The following is a 14,221-nucleotide window of genomic DNA, read 5'->3' as shown; positions in this document are numbered from 1 at the left end:
GCTTACAGCCTAACAACGTGCAGGACATTTGGCATTTGCCAGAGAACACCAAGATTGGCAAATTCGCCACTGGCGCCCTGTGCTCTTCACAGATGAAAGCAGGTTCACACTGAGCACATGAGCACATGTGACAGACGTGACAGAGTCTGGAGACGCCGTGGAGAACGTTCTGCTGCCTGCAACATCCTCCAGCATGACCGGTTTGGCGATGGGTCAGTCATGGTGTGGGATGGCATTTCTTTGTGGGGCCGCACAGCCCTCCATGTGCTCGCCAGAGGTAGCCTGACTGCCATCAGGTACCGAGATGAGATCCTCAGACCCCTTGTGAGACCATATGCTGACACATGCACATTTGTGGCCGGCTGGAGGTCATTTTGCAGGGCTCTGGCAGTGCACCTCCTTGCACTAAGACGGAGGTACCGGTCCTGCTGCTGGGTTGTTGCCCTCCTACGGCCTCCTCCACGTCTCCTGATGTACTGGCCTGTCTCCTGGTAGCGCCTCCATGCTCTGGACACTACGCTGACAGACACAGTAAACCTTTTTGCCACAGTTCGCATTGATGTGCCATCCTGGATGAACTGCACTACCTGAGCCACTTGTGTGGGTTGTAGACTCCGTCTCATGCTACCACTAGAGTGAGAGCACCGCCAGCATTCAAAAGTGACCAAAACATCAGCCAGGAAGCATAGGAACTGAGAAGTGGTCTGTGGTCACCACCTGCAGAATCACTCCTGTTTTGGGGGGTGTCTTGCTAATTGCCTATAATTTCCACCTTTTGTCTATTCCATTTGCGCAACAGCATGTCAAATTTATTGTCAATCAGTGTTGCTTCCTAAGTGGACAGTTTGATTTCACAGAAGTGTGATTGACTTGGAGTTACATTGTGTTGTTTAAGTGTTCCCTTTATTTTTTTGAGCAGTGTATATATATATATTTTATACTTATATATTTTTTACCTAACACTTTTTTTCTGAACTTCTTAAAGCATTGTTGGTTAAGGGCTTGTAAGTATGCATTTCACTGTAAGGTCTACCTACACCTGTTGTATTCGGCGCATGTGACAAATACAATTTGATAATACAGCAAGGCAGAGATGGAATCTGTGATTTCTGCTCATCTTTGATCTGTGAGGACATTTTCTAAATTACATTATCAATCACTCCTGATATAACATAGATATAGATTAATAGTCGGGACATTTGTATTCGAATACTTGTGTGAATATTAATTTCTACGGGAATGTTTATATATTCCCATTTTAAACAGATTCTAACACTGAAAAGGTATTTTCTAAATTAGATAAAAATATCCATGTGACGTTGTTACATTCAAAGATATACCATGACATTTCTAATTATTAATTCAATTCAATTAAAACCTTTCCAATGTAGTTATGACAAGCATGATGCCTTCACGTGCGTAGCTTGTTGTTTATCTTGGCCAAAGAGGCTCAAGATAAATGTGTAACAAGTGGAGTGAGAGTTCACTAATGCAATACAAGACGGAATCAAATCTTAGTGAAATGAGAAGGAGTAGGCTATAACAAGCAACCAACCGGTATAGCTGTTGTTTTATCTAAATGGGGTTGGGGGAAAAGCGCAGCATGTGGCCTCAATTAGCCTGGCTAGCTATAGGTGGCTGGCTTTGCTATTTAGCTAGCTTCTCTAGGCTACTCCAGTCAAGACAGGCACTGTTATATGGATGATAAATAACATTGTGGTTGCTACAAGTTAGCTATTCTTGGCTGTAGCCGAGTCGCCTTGGCATCTCTCTCCTTCCGTCTGCTCGCTACACACACATGTATTTTGAATATGCAACAACAATTCAGGATACTATTCGAACAGTGAAATTGTTTAAAACCCCCCATCCCTAATTAATAGTGAAGTTTAGATCATCTCAGAACAGCAAGGCAGAGACTAAACCTGAGGATTTCTGCTGAGCTACCATAGATGTAGATTTATATATAGTACATCTCCAGACTGTGCTGCTCGTCATTATTATGATAGGAATAAACCATTATGGGATGTTATATAGTAATTAGTTTTGCTTCTGTATCGACCGGCTGGCATGCTGAGGGGTCTAGACTGGCGAGAGGAGCTATGGGTTAGGAGATCAGCTAAACGCTGAAGAGGAAAGATCTTTTTAGACCAGATGATAAAACATTATGATCTTGTTTTAATTGCGCAACAGTGGTGCAGTCAGCATGTAGGGACCCATAAAGACTAGGCTGCTTACTCAACACATTTCACTGAAAGCAGGGTAAGGAACATAAGGACAGATAGACGATTAGCGGGATTTATGGTCTGTTTTTTCGCTCCTTCAAACGCTTTGCCGAGTTGTGACTCTAAGTTGGGGGGGGATTGTCTGCAATGAACAAATGTTTCCAGGCAGTTGTCTGGCTACTGACCCAACACCAATTCATGACCCACACAACACTACAATAATCAGGGAACGTTTCTGAACGCACGCAACCTCTATTTTATGGTCACGTAACAGTGATGGCACACACTACTTTGGATAACTGCAATCAAAAGAGTGCAGGATTGAAACTGTACTAAATATGTAAGTAAAACACACATTTAACATGTGTAAAGTGACTGCGATAAGGCCACCTACAAACCACGGAGGCCCTTGATTCATTACTAGTGTATTGTAAAATATACTAAAGAAAAATATAAAACGCAACATGTAAAGTCAGCTTCATGTTTCATGAGCTGAAATAAAAGATCCCAGAAATGTTCCATACGCACAAAAAACGTCTTTCTCTAAAATGTTGTGCAAAAATTTGTTAACATCCCTGTTAGTGAGGATTTCTCCTTAGCCAAGATAATCCATTCACCTGACAGGTGTGGCATATCAAGAAGCTGATTAAACAGCAGGATCATTGCACAGTTGCACCTTGTGCTAGGGACAATAAAAGGCCACACTAAAATGTGCAGTTTTGTCACACAACACAATGTTGTCGCAAGATTTGCGGGAGCGTGCAATTGGCATGCTGACTGCCGGAATGTCCACCAGAGTTGTTGCCAATCAATTTTGAATTCAGACTGTAAAGCAACAACATGTGGAATAAGTCATGGGGTATGAATACTTTTGAAGTGATTTATTGTGGTATGGGAATGATGAATATGTGGAGCATGGACTGGGTAACTATACAAATTCAACAAGAGCTACTATCGTACACACTGGCACAGACCGCTGTGAAATGACTAGTGTGTTTGTGCATGTCCAGACTGATAAACTCGGGTTACAGACAGATTACTGTGTACTTATTGTGGTATTGGTAGAGATACGTCTGTTGATTAAGTGTTAGTATGCAGTTATCATGAAATAGAATGATTTAATGTAGAAAAGGATTGAAAAGAAGACCAAACACAGTTACACACACACACACACACACACAGATAAGAGAAACGAGAGGAGAATAGTTTTTTTCTCAGGTGTTGAAGTATTACCATTAGCCCTCACCAGTAAATGGTGATTATAAATTTTGCCAGCCCTTAAATTTCCTCAGAAATTGTGCTTCTCTGTCAGTATGACTAAGTATGATTACGATTTTGGTTAGTTTGTAACCTAAATAATGTTACATTTACGTCATTTAGCAGACGCTCTTATCCAGAGCGACTTACAAATTGGATAGCATTGAGATTTTTCACAGCTTTTCACTTTCTTACATATTTCAGTGTAGTTACATCATTTTTCAATACTAGTTACATACAGTATATATATTTTTTTATACCTTTATTTAACTAGGCAAGTCAGTTAAGAACAAATTCTTATTTTCAATGACAGCCTAGGAACAGTGGGTTAACTGCCTTGTTCAGGGGCAGAACGACAGATTTGTACCTTGTCAGCTCAGGGATTTGAACTTGCAACCTTCCGGTTACTAGTCCAACACTAACTACTAGGCTACCCTGCCGCCCATGTTGTGTGTGTTACATGTTTTTGAGTGTTTTTTGTCCCGAACCAGCTGTTCAGACAGGCTTCAACAAGAAAGAAAAAGAAGAGAAAGAGACCTACCTTGGCTACGAAACACTCTGCAATGGCCACAGGGTCCGATTTACACTTTTCCAGGTCATGAAGCAGATCTCTGTAAACCCCAAAAATGATCACATCAGCATATCAGTACATTAACCACTTGCACACCACACACTTAATTAAATCATTGGAATAGAAACTGACAGTTACACACTTACCAAACTGCTCCCCATCGCTCTTTGTTATAAACATCAAAAATGTTCAGGAACAAATATAACTTGGGACACAGTATTAGGTCCTAGGGTACTCTGCTTACAACAAAAAGTAACTTCCGTGAATTGAAATAGGTTGTGTGTGTGTGTCCCTAATTCTTATTGGTTGATGGATATATGGTCAACTGGTGAAACCACTGTTACATGTCTAGGGAATAAGGTCATTGTGACTGTTTGTAAGGAGTTTGTGTCAAACCAAACTCCCTCACTATGTGAATTCTCCCTAGGTTTTTCTCTCTCTGTAGCTGTGAGTCTTTATGTGACAGCTGACAGTCTGAGAGACTAGGCTTCCAGCAGAGCTGGTTGTTTTGAACATACACTCCTCAGATGGACAAAACAACATGGACACACAATGTCGATTGGTCACTGGCCCCCCACACATCGACAGGCGAGACAAACTGTTCTCATTCTGTAGATTCTTTGGATACTGCACTCTGTATTTTTTTTGTGTGCGTGTGTGTGTGTGCGTGCGTGCGTGCGTGCGTGCGTGCGTGCGTGCGTGCGTGCGTGCGTGCGTGCGTTTACCTGTTGAAGTGGTAGATGTCTCGGATGTTCCCGAATAGAGAGCCTCTCTCCTCTGAGCTCAGTGCCAGGCAAGACTGGTTACTGATACACTCTAGGTAATCCTACAGAGAGAGAGAAAAACATATGTTTTTTGAGAAACAATGTATGTGACTTTATGCAATTGTACTTTCGACTTCTAAATGTATGGTTTTTGAAATACATTGCCAATTACAGAATATATTTCATGCCAATAAAGCATAGTGAATTGAGTGAACGTGAGCGAGAGCAACAGACACAGAGAAAGAGAGAGACAGCGACAGACAGAGATACGGAGAGAGCGAGAGGGACAGCAAGAGGCAGCGACAGATAGAGACACGGAGAGAGCGAAGTCAGTTTTGACCCCCACATCAAAGTGTTTTGAGGAATATCTCATCAAGTCATGCGAGAGGGACAGTATGACTGACATGCTCCCTGGCATCATTCTACCAACCCCCCACCAACATGCACTCTGAACACACACTATGAAAACACTCTCCACTTATAAATACACAGCATCATAAACACTTTGAGACCACATACACTTCTCACACTTATTCAGCACACATTCAATCTGCTTTAGACGAAGAGCATTCCTGTCTAGTAAAAAAAACTGGGCCCACAGCCCACTTCTCCCTGACCAGTCCAGTCTTAACCCGCCTACTTAACTAGAGACTATTCAGTGGGTACTCCTCTTTGTCCAGATGGCTGTTTGACCAGCACAGCAAAATGTCTAAGGGCCTACAGTATTCACAGATGGACAGTGTCCAAAGCAAATAGGATACACTGGTGAGAGGCTTGTAGAGAAGTGTTTAAGGAACCAAGGCTGTGTCTGTTCAGACAGTATCCTATCCCACCATCTCAGCCATCAGTCATGACATGTTCAGCTACCAATAGTGATTATACGCCTCAGCTTTCTCTCCACGCGTACACAGACACGGTACAACGCGCACACACACACAAACTGTCTCTCCCTCATCCTGTTTCTCCTCTCGTCTCCGTCTCATTGACAGATGGGATAAGTACATTCTCTCACACTGACACCATCTACAGTTGAAGTCGGAAGTTGACATACACTTAGCTTGGAGTCAGTAAAACTCGTTTTCAACCACTCCACTAATTTCTTGTTAACAAACTACTTCTGGCAAGTCTGTTAAGACATCTACTTTGTACATGACAAGTAATTTTTCCAACAGTTGTTTACAGACAGATTATTTCACTTATAATTCATTGTATCACAATTCCAGTGGGTCAGAAGTTTACATACACTAGGTTGACTGTGCCTTTAAACAGCTTGGAAAATTCCAGAAAATGATGTCATGGCTTTGGAAGCTTCTGATAGACTACTTGACAACATTTGAGTCAATTGGTGGTGAACCTGTGGATGTATTTCAAGGCCTACCTTCAAACTCAGTGCCTCTTTGCTTGACATCATGGGGAAATCAAAAGAAATCAGCCAAGACCTCAGAAAAAAAATTGTAGACCTCCACAAGTCTGGCCGTCATACCGCTCAGTGAGGAGACACATTCTGTCTCCTAGAGATGAACGTACTTTGATGCGAAAAGTGCAAATCAATCCCAGAACAACAGCAAAGGACCTTGTGAAGGTGCTGGAGGAAACAGGTACAAAAGTATCTATATCCACAGTAAAACGTGTCCTATATCGACATAACCTGAAAGGCTGCTCAGCAAGGAAGAAGCCACTGCTCCAAAACCACCATAAAAAAGCCAGACTACGGTTTGCAACTGCACATGGCAACAAAGGTCATACTTTTTGGAGAAATGTCCTCTGGTCTGATGAAACAAAAATAGAACTGTTTGGCCATAATGACCATCGTTATGTTTTGAGGAAAAAGGGGGATGCTTGCAAGCCGAAAAACATCATCCCAACCGTGAAGCACGGAGGTGGCAGCATCATGTTGTGGGGGTGCTTTGCTGCACGAGGGACTGGTGCACTTCACAAAATAGATGGCATCATGAGGACCGAAAATTATGTGGATATATTGAAGCAACATCTCAAGACATCAGTCAGGAAGTTAAAGCTTGGTGGCAAATGGGTCTTCCAAATGGACAATGACCCCAAACATACTTGCAAAATGGCTTAAAGACAACAAAGACAAGGTATTGGAGTGGCCATCACAAAGCCCTGACCTCAATCCTATAGCAAATTTGTGGGCAGAACTGAAAAAGCGTGTGTGAGCAAGGAGGCCTACAAACCTGACTCAGTTTCACCAGCTCTGTCAGGAGGAATGGGCCAAAATTCACCCAACTTATTGTGGGAAGCTTGTGGAAGGCTACCCAAAAAGTTTGACCCAAATTAAACAATTTAAAGGCAATGCTACCAAATACTAATTGAGTGTATGTAAACTTCTGACCCACTGAGAATGCGATGAAAGAAATAAAAGCTGAAAGAAATAATTCATTCTACTATTATTCTGACATTTCACATTCCTAAAATAAAGTTGTGATCTATCTGACCTAAGACAGGGATTTTATACTAGGATTAAATGTCAAGAATTGTGAAAAACTGAGTTTAAATGAATTTGTCTAAGGTGTATGTAAACTTCTGACTTCAACTGTTTATCTGCAGGCTACACAAAGTAGCCAACCTGCGTCTCCCCCCCCCCCCCCCCCCCCCACTCCCCCTCTCTAGCACACACAACACTCTTAGATTGTTTGGTGTGGTCATCCACTCCCAGAGGGGGAACTCTGACAGAATCATTGTGTAAAATAGAAGGTCAAGGTTCTGAGGTAAGAGGATACAGTTTGGAGGATTTAGGGGTGAAAGGGCAAATATGGGGGTTTCAGGGCAATGGTTTAGGGCCAAGTTTGGCGGTTAGAGTCATGGCTAGGATAATTTAAGTTAGGATAATGGTGGTCGGTGGAGTCACGGTACGGGACCAGGGTCATGTTTAGGGTTGGGTTGTTGGCCATGGTTAAGGTGTAAGGTGCGGCTTTATTAGCCATGTGACCTGCCCTGACCCAGTCAATCAACACAGCCTAGTCTGAGCCTGATCACACACACACAAAGTGTTAAACCCCACGCCGTCTGGTCCCCACAACGATAGCAAAACCAAACACGCACATCTTGAAACACACACAATTCCAAAACACACGCACACACACCTCCAGCTATGCTTCTCAAACGTTTGAGACTCAATATAAACGGAATTTGACGATTCCCCACGTTACACATTAAGACATACAAACTTTCTCTCAATTTCTCTAAATCTAACATACACCGACACCCAGTCTCCTCACTCCATACGTCCACATGAAAACCATTCACTAGGACATGTTAACTCCTTCATATTCCATTTCTGGAACCCCGTAAGCCTCTGTTGAGAATTCCCAGAGGCGCTGTGATTTTTCCTGGTCAACATCTATGTGTCCCATGTCCGGGACTGGAGCAGGGGGAAAGGGATGAAAGATGTGTCCCATGTCCGGGACTGGAGCAGGGGGAAAGGGATGAAAGATGTGTCCCATGTCCGGGACTGGAGCAGGGGGAAAGGGATGAAAGATGTGTCCCATGTCCGGGACTGGAGCAGGGGGAAAGGGATGAAAGATGTGTCCCATGTCCGGGACTGGAGCAGGGGGAAAGGGATGAAAGATGTGTCCCATGTCCGGGACTGGAGCAGGGGGAAAGGGATGAAAGGCGTTCTCCAGGTTTCTCTGTGAGTTCATTTGGAGAAGCCTGATGGACCACCATATACAGGGTGAATCTACCCTGTACTACACAGTTATTCAGCCAGGGAAGGACCACCCTGTACTAGTCACACAGTTATTCAGCCAGGGAAGGACCACCATATACAGGGTGAATCTACCCTGTACTACACAGTTATTCAGCCAGGGAAGGACCACCATATACAGGGTGAATCTACCCTGTACTACACAGTTATTCAGCCAGGGAAGGACCACCCTGTACTACACACAGTTATTCAGCCAGGGAAGGACCACCATATACAGGGTGAATCTACCCTGTACTAGTCACACAGTTATTCAGCCAGGGAAGGACCACCATATACAGGGTGAATCTACCCTGTACTAGTCACACAGTTATTCAGCCAGGGAAGGACCACCATATACAGGGTGAATCTACCCTGTACTACTCACACAGTTATTCAGCCAGGGAAGGACCACCATATACAGGGTGAATCTACCCTGTACTACTCACACAGTTATTCAGCCAGGGAAGGACCACCATATACAGGGTGAATCTACCCTGTACTACTCACACAGTTATTCAGCCAGGGAAGGACCACCATATACAGGGTGAATCTACCCTGTACTACTCACACAGTTATTCAGCCAGGGAAGGACCACCATATACAGGGTGAATCTACCCTGTACTACTCACACAGTTATTCAGCCAGGGAAGGACCACCATATACAGGGTGAATCTACCCTGTACTAGTCACACAGTTATTCAGCCAGGGAAGGACCACCATATACAGGGTGAATCTACCCTGTACTAGTCACACAGTTATTCAGCCAGGGAAGGACCACCATATACAGGGTGAATCTACCCTGTACTAGTCACACAGTTATTCAGCCAGGGAAGGACCACCATATACAGGGTGAATCTACCCTGTACTAGTCACACAGTTATTCAGCCAGGGAAGGACCACCATATACAGGGTGAATCTACCCTGTACTAGTCACACAGTTATTCAGCCAGGGAAGGACCACCATATACAGGGTGAATCTACCCTGTACTACACACAGTTACAGTGCATCATCTGGAACGTATTCAGACCCCTTGACTTTTCCCACATTTTTTTTTACATTACTGCCTTATTCTAAAATGGATTGAATTGTTTTTTCCCCTTCGTCAATTTACACACAATACCCCATAATGACAAAGCAAAAAAACTGCTTAGACATTTTTGCAAATGTATTAAAAATAAAAAACTGAAATAGGACATTTACATAAGTATTCAGACCCTTTACTCAGTACTTTGTTGAAGCACATCAGCCTTAAGTCTTCTTGGGTATGACGCTACAAGCTTGGCACACCTATATTTGGGGAGTTTCTCCCATTCTTCTCTGCAGATCCTCTCAAGCTCTGTCAGGTTGGATGGGGAGCGTGGCTGCTCCGACACAATCCTGTCTCTGAGCTCTACGGACAATTCCTTCGACCTTGTTAATTGGCCTTCGACCTCATGGCTTGGTTTTTACTCTGACATGCACTGTCAACTGTGGGACCTTATATAGACAGGTGTGTGCCTTTCCAAATCATGTCCAATAAATTGAGTTTACCACAAGTTGTAGAAACATCAAGGATTATCAATGGAAACAAGATGCACCTGAGCTCAATATCGAGTCTCATAGCAAAGGGTCTGAACACTTATGCAAATAAGGTATCTGTTTTTGATTTGTAATACATTTGAAAACATTTCTAAAAACCTGTTTTCACTTTGTCATTATGGGGTATTGTGTGTATCTTGATGGGATGCACTGTACATATTCATGCATCATGTGCCACACACACAAACCACTACACACACCAATACAAACACACTGCTTGTGCAGGCCACATCACCGTCCGTCGTTGACAGATGGAGCGCACGAGAGCCCACAGGAGTCTGGTTAAATATTTGTGTTTGGGCCATCCCCCCCTCTAACCCTGCGGAAAGCACCATGCAGGGGATTCTGGGTAATGGGTGGAGAGTGGCCACGGTGGATAGTAGCACTATACTGTACATTGGTGGTGGTGGTGGTGAATATGATGGTGAATGAGTGCGATGTGTTACACCCACTTAATGTGAAGTGATATGGGACCTGCTGACAAGCGCTAGATATAGCAGGGCAGTCTGCTCTGAATGTAATCCACTGATGATGAATAGCGTAAGTGTTGGAAGTCTTAACAGAGATTGACATAATAAGGGGGGAGAAAGGAGTAAATTATGGTCCTGTCTAAAAGTGTAGTGGAAGAGTGGGTGTCCGGCCACATAGATCTGATAAGAGGGTCTTGTTGAGTTAGGGGGGTCCAGGTCTAAGGGGAGTATACGTCTTTAAAGTGATCTCTGCTCAGTGTTTAGCTAACCTACTTTAGACATTGTTATTGCAGCTCTAAATCCCTCTTCCTACAGCACCGCTCTCCCATTCCTATTCTCCTCACCCTGAATGGAGCGAGGAGGGATGGTGGGGGTAAGGACATCCATCTTGGTCCATGTGACAGGGTGGGAGGGGTGAGGAAACAGTTTCTCTGACAACTAACTCACTCACCCACCCCCTCTATCTCTTTCTGAAAGGACCAGTTTCCTGCTGGTTGGGACCTCTGACGACAACTCTTCCGCCCAAATCAACTTCTCCTGTATATGGGTGTTGTCTATGAACACTCTATGACACTCATCTTGACCCCCGTTCTTTCTTTCACAGGTCCTGACTGGTATAATGCTGTTCAGTAATATACTAGTATCTGTCCTACACTGCAGTGTTCCATCCAGTCCTCCAGCAGTCCCAACAGGGTTTCATCTTCAGTCCTCCAGCAGTCCCAACAGGGTTTCATCTCCAGTCCTCCAGCAGTCCCAACAGGGTTTCATCTCCAGCAGTCCCAACAGGGTTTCATCTCCGGTCCTCCAGCAGTCCCAACAGGGTTTCATCTCCAGCAGTCCCAACAGGGTTTCATCTCAGGTCCTCCAACAGTCCCAACAGGGTTTCATCTCAGGTCCTCCAGCAGTCCCAACAGGGTTTCATCTCAGGTCCTCCAGCAGTCCCAACAGGGTTTCATCTCAGGTCCTCCAACAGTCCCAACAGAGTTCATCTCAGGTCCTCCAACAGTCCCAACAGAGTTCATCTCAGGTCCTCCAACAGTCCCAACAGGGTTTCATCTCAGGTCCTCCAACAGTCCCAACAGGGTTTCATCTCAGGTCCTCCAACAGTCCCAACAGGGTTCATCTCAGGTCCTCCAACAGTCCCAACAGGGTTTCATCTCAGGTCCTCCAACAGTCCCAACAGGGTTTCATCTCAGGTCCTCCAACAGTCCCAACAGGGTTCATCTCAGGTCCTCCAACAGTCCCAACAGGGTTCATCTCAGGTCTTCCAACAGTCCCAACAGAGTTCATCTCAGGTCCTCCAACAGTCCCAACAGGGTTAATCTCCAGTCCTCCAGCAGTTCCAACATAACTCATTTTTGTTTTAGTCCTGGGCAAACTCACCTGATTCAACTCACTGAGGGCTTGATGATTAGTTGACAAGTTGAATCAGGTGTGCTGGTCCGGGGCTACAACAACAATATGTACTGTTGGGAGGACTGGAATAGGGAAACACTGCCTGCGCTGTCCTACTGTTTGCATCTCACCTAACAGTCTGAAAACTGTGCTGTGTACCCCTGTGCTGTATGTAGGTGCAGTGATAGCTGGTGTCTCCCCAGTGGTGTTGTGTGGTACCCCGTTCCTCACAGTACTGGACAGACTCCTGTAAGAAGGATAAGTACTATGTTTGTGTCTCCCCAGTGGTGTTGTGTGGTACCATGTTCCTTACCTGTACGATGCTCTGCAGGTCCAGTACGTAGGTCCTCTCAGTGTCCATTATCTCCTGAACCACCCTGTCCACATACTGCACCCTGGGCCCCGGGGAGCTCCTCTCCCCAGCCTTGGTGTCTGGCTGGGGGGTCTGGGCAGACACCTGTCTAACAGTCCCTTTTCCTGCATCTGTTCCTCCAATATTCCTCTCCTCCTCATCCCCACATCCCAGCTGCCTGGCTGGAACCAGCTCCAACCGGATCGCCCCGGAGTCCCGGTCAGGAGCGGGGTGACAGTGAGGGGAGGGGACTAAAGTGGAGCGGCTGCCCAGTGAACAGTGGCTATCCCTGGAGGAGGCAGAGGAAGAGGTGGAGCCGTAGCTGATTGGGCGCTCAGCACTGTCTGGGGAGGAGTCCATGCTGTGGGCGGAGCAGTAGCGTAGAGGGGTGTGGTGAATGTCGGAGTGGCGAAAGCGTCCCGGAACGCCCACTGAGCTCAGGACCGAGCCGGCATCCGGAATCTCTGGGAGAGGAGGGAGGGCATCCGTGTAATCGTCTGAAATAAGGAGGCGAGAGAGAGAGAGAAAAGGAAGTGTGAGAATTGAGACCTTTATCCTTGTCCTCTCATCAAGTTCAGAGTAAACATTGTTAATACTCACAAAACAGGAAGATGCTTAAACGCCTCAACCATCCTAATAAAACAACAAAAAGTGAACCCCTTTATGTTCCCACAGGGTCCCTATCTGGATTCCAAGTGGCAAGCTTGCCAGGCCACAGTTTAACTAGACACTGGAGCCTGCCTCTCTCTCTCAGCAGAAAGGCCAAAGTAGAAAACCCACACCTTGTTCATGTCCCCTGATCGGTTTAGGATTCCAACTGAAAAACAGGCCATACCACAGTCGTGAGAGCATAGTGTCCAGCCTAACTGAAACTGACCACAACCATGTCCTCAACTCATACCATGGCCAGAAGGCTTTGAACACACACAAAAATAAGCACTCTACCAAACCATGATGACCACACTAAGTCATTTACAGAGAGAGAGAGACAGAGAGACCAGAGAGAGACAGACAGAGACCAGAGAGAGAGACAGACAGGGAGATCAAAGAGAGAGACCAGAGAGAGACAGACAGTGAGACCAGAGAGAGAGACAGACAGATCAGAGAGACCAGTGAGAAAGACCAGAGAGAGAGACCGAGAGACAGACAGAGAGACCAGAGAGAGAGACAGAGACCAGAGAGAGAGACAGAGAGAGTGAGTAAGTGAAAGAGGTATGAATCCCAAACCACGCCTCGCCCCTCCCAACTCGCCCTTGAGGACCCACTGTTATTACGTGTTGCTGACGAACATGAAATTCAAATGAACAAATCCCCTGTCGTTTTACAAAATTTAAACTTCAGTTACAGTTAAACATTTAATTTGGGAGGTATTTCATATGTGTCAAGTCTCACCATCAGACAAACAAATGCATGTGTCATATAATTAGGCACGCCACTCCAATCTTTTGTGTGAAATTGCACAAACTCAACAATAACGCTGTGCCTTATGGGATTCCAATTCGCTATGAAGCCGGCAGCATTGCAGGCTCAGTTGAAGTAACTGACGGTGGGGCTAATTAGCCCCTACACCCTAGATAATTTTCACTCCCTCAGCTTTGGGACACTTGTGCAAATGGCGCAAACGGAGGTCCAAGGGGTGATTTTACAGTACTCTACTTTTCTTTACTGTTCTGTACTGTTTTCTACTGTACATCATGCAAAACAAACGTCTATGATTGGTTCAGATTTGGTCTTGCCAGGACGGAATGACCAAATGTAAACAATTTTTGAAAGTCCATGGATGTCCGTTGTGGGTTGGTGCTAGCAGGTCTACTTGTACTTGTAATGTGGGTTTTTGGTAACGGAATTACAAGGCAATATTTCTTAAACTTAAAGAAGGCAAATCATTTCTCCAAAACTAAACATAAG

General features: G+C 44.9%; 1 protein-coding gene across 2 annotated transcripts in view; it reads right to left on the bottom strand.

Moving 5' to 3' along the window:
- The window catches only part of LOC129825324 (pleckstrin homology domain-containing family G member 1-like), a 78,316-nt gene that overhangs the window by 30,937 nt on the left and 33,158 nt on the right, over window positions 1–14,221 (bottom strand). For both annotated transcript variants that reach the window (XM_055885329.1, XM_055885328.1), the window contains exons 2-4: window positions 12,275–12,810; window positions 4,776–4,876; window positions 4,021–4,090 (exon numbers count right to left, since the gene is read on the bottom strand). In XM_055885329.1, coding sequence (XP_055741304.1) covers window positions 4,021–4,090; window positions 4,776–4,876; window positions 12,275–12,673 — 570 coding nt within the window. In that variant the 5' untranslated portion in view covers window positions 12,674–12,810. The remainder of the gene's footprint in view (window positions 1–4,020; window positions 4,091–4,775; window positions 4,877–12,274; window positions 12,811–14,221) is intronic.

The sequence above is a fragment of the Salvelinus fontinalis genome, chromosome 27, assembly GCF_029448725.1.
Source record: "Salvelinus fontinalis isolate EN_2023a chromosome 27, ASM2944872v1, whole genome shotgun sequence".
Taxonomy (NCBI): Eukaryota; Metazoa; Chordata; class Actinopteri; order Salmoniformes; family Salmonidae; genus Salvelinus; species Salvelinus fontinalis.
The sequence above is the reverse complement of the archived record's forward strand: the minus strand, read 5'-3'. Positions and strand labels throughout refer to the sequence as shown.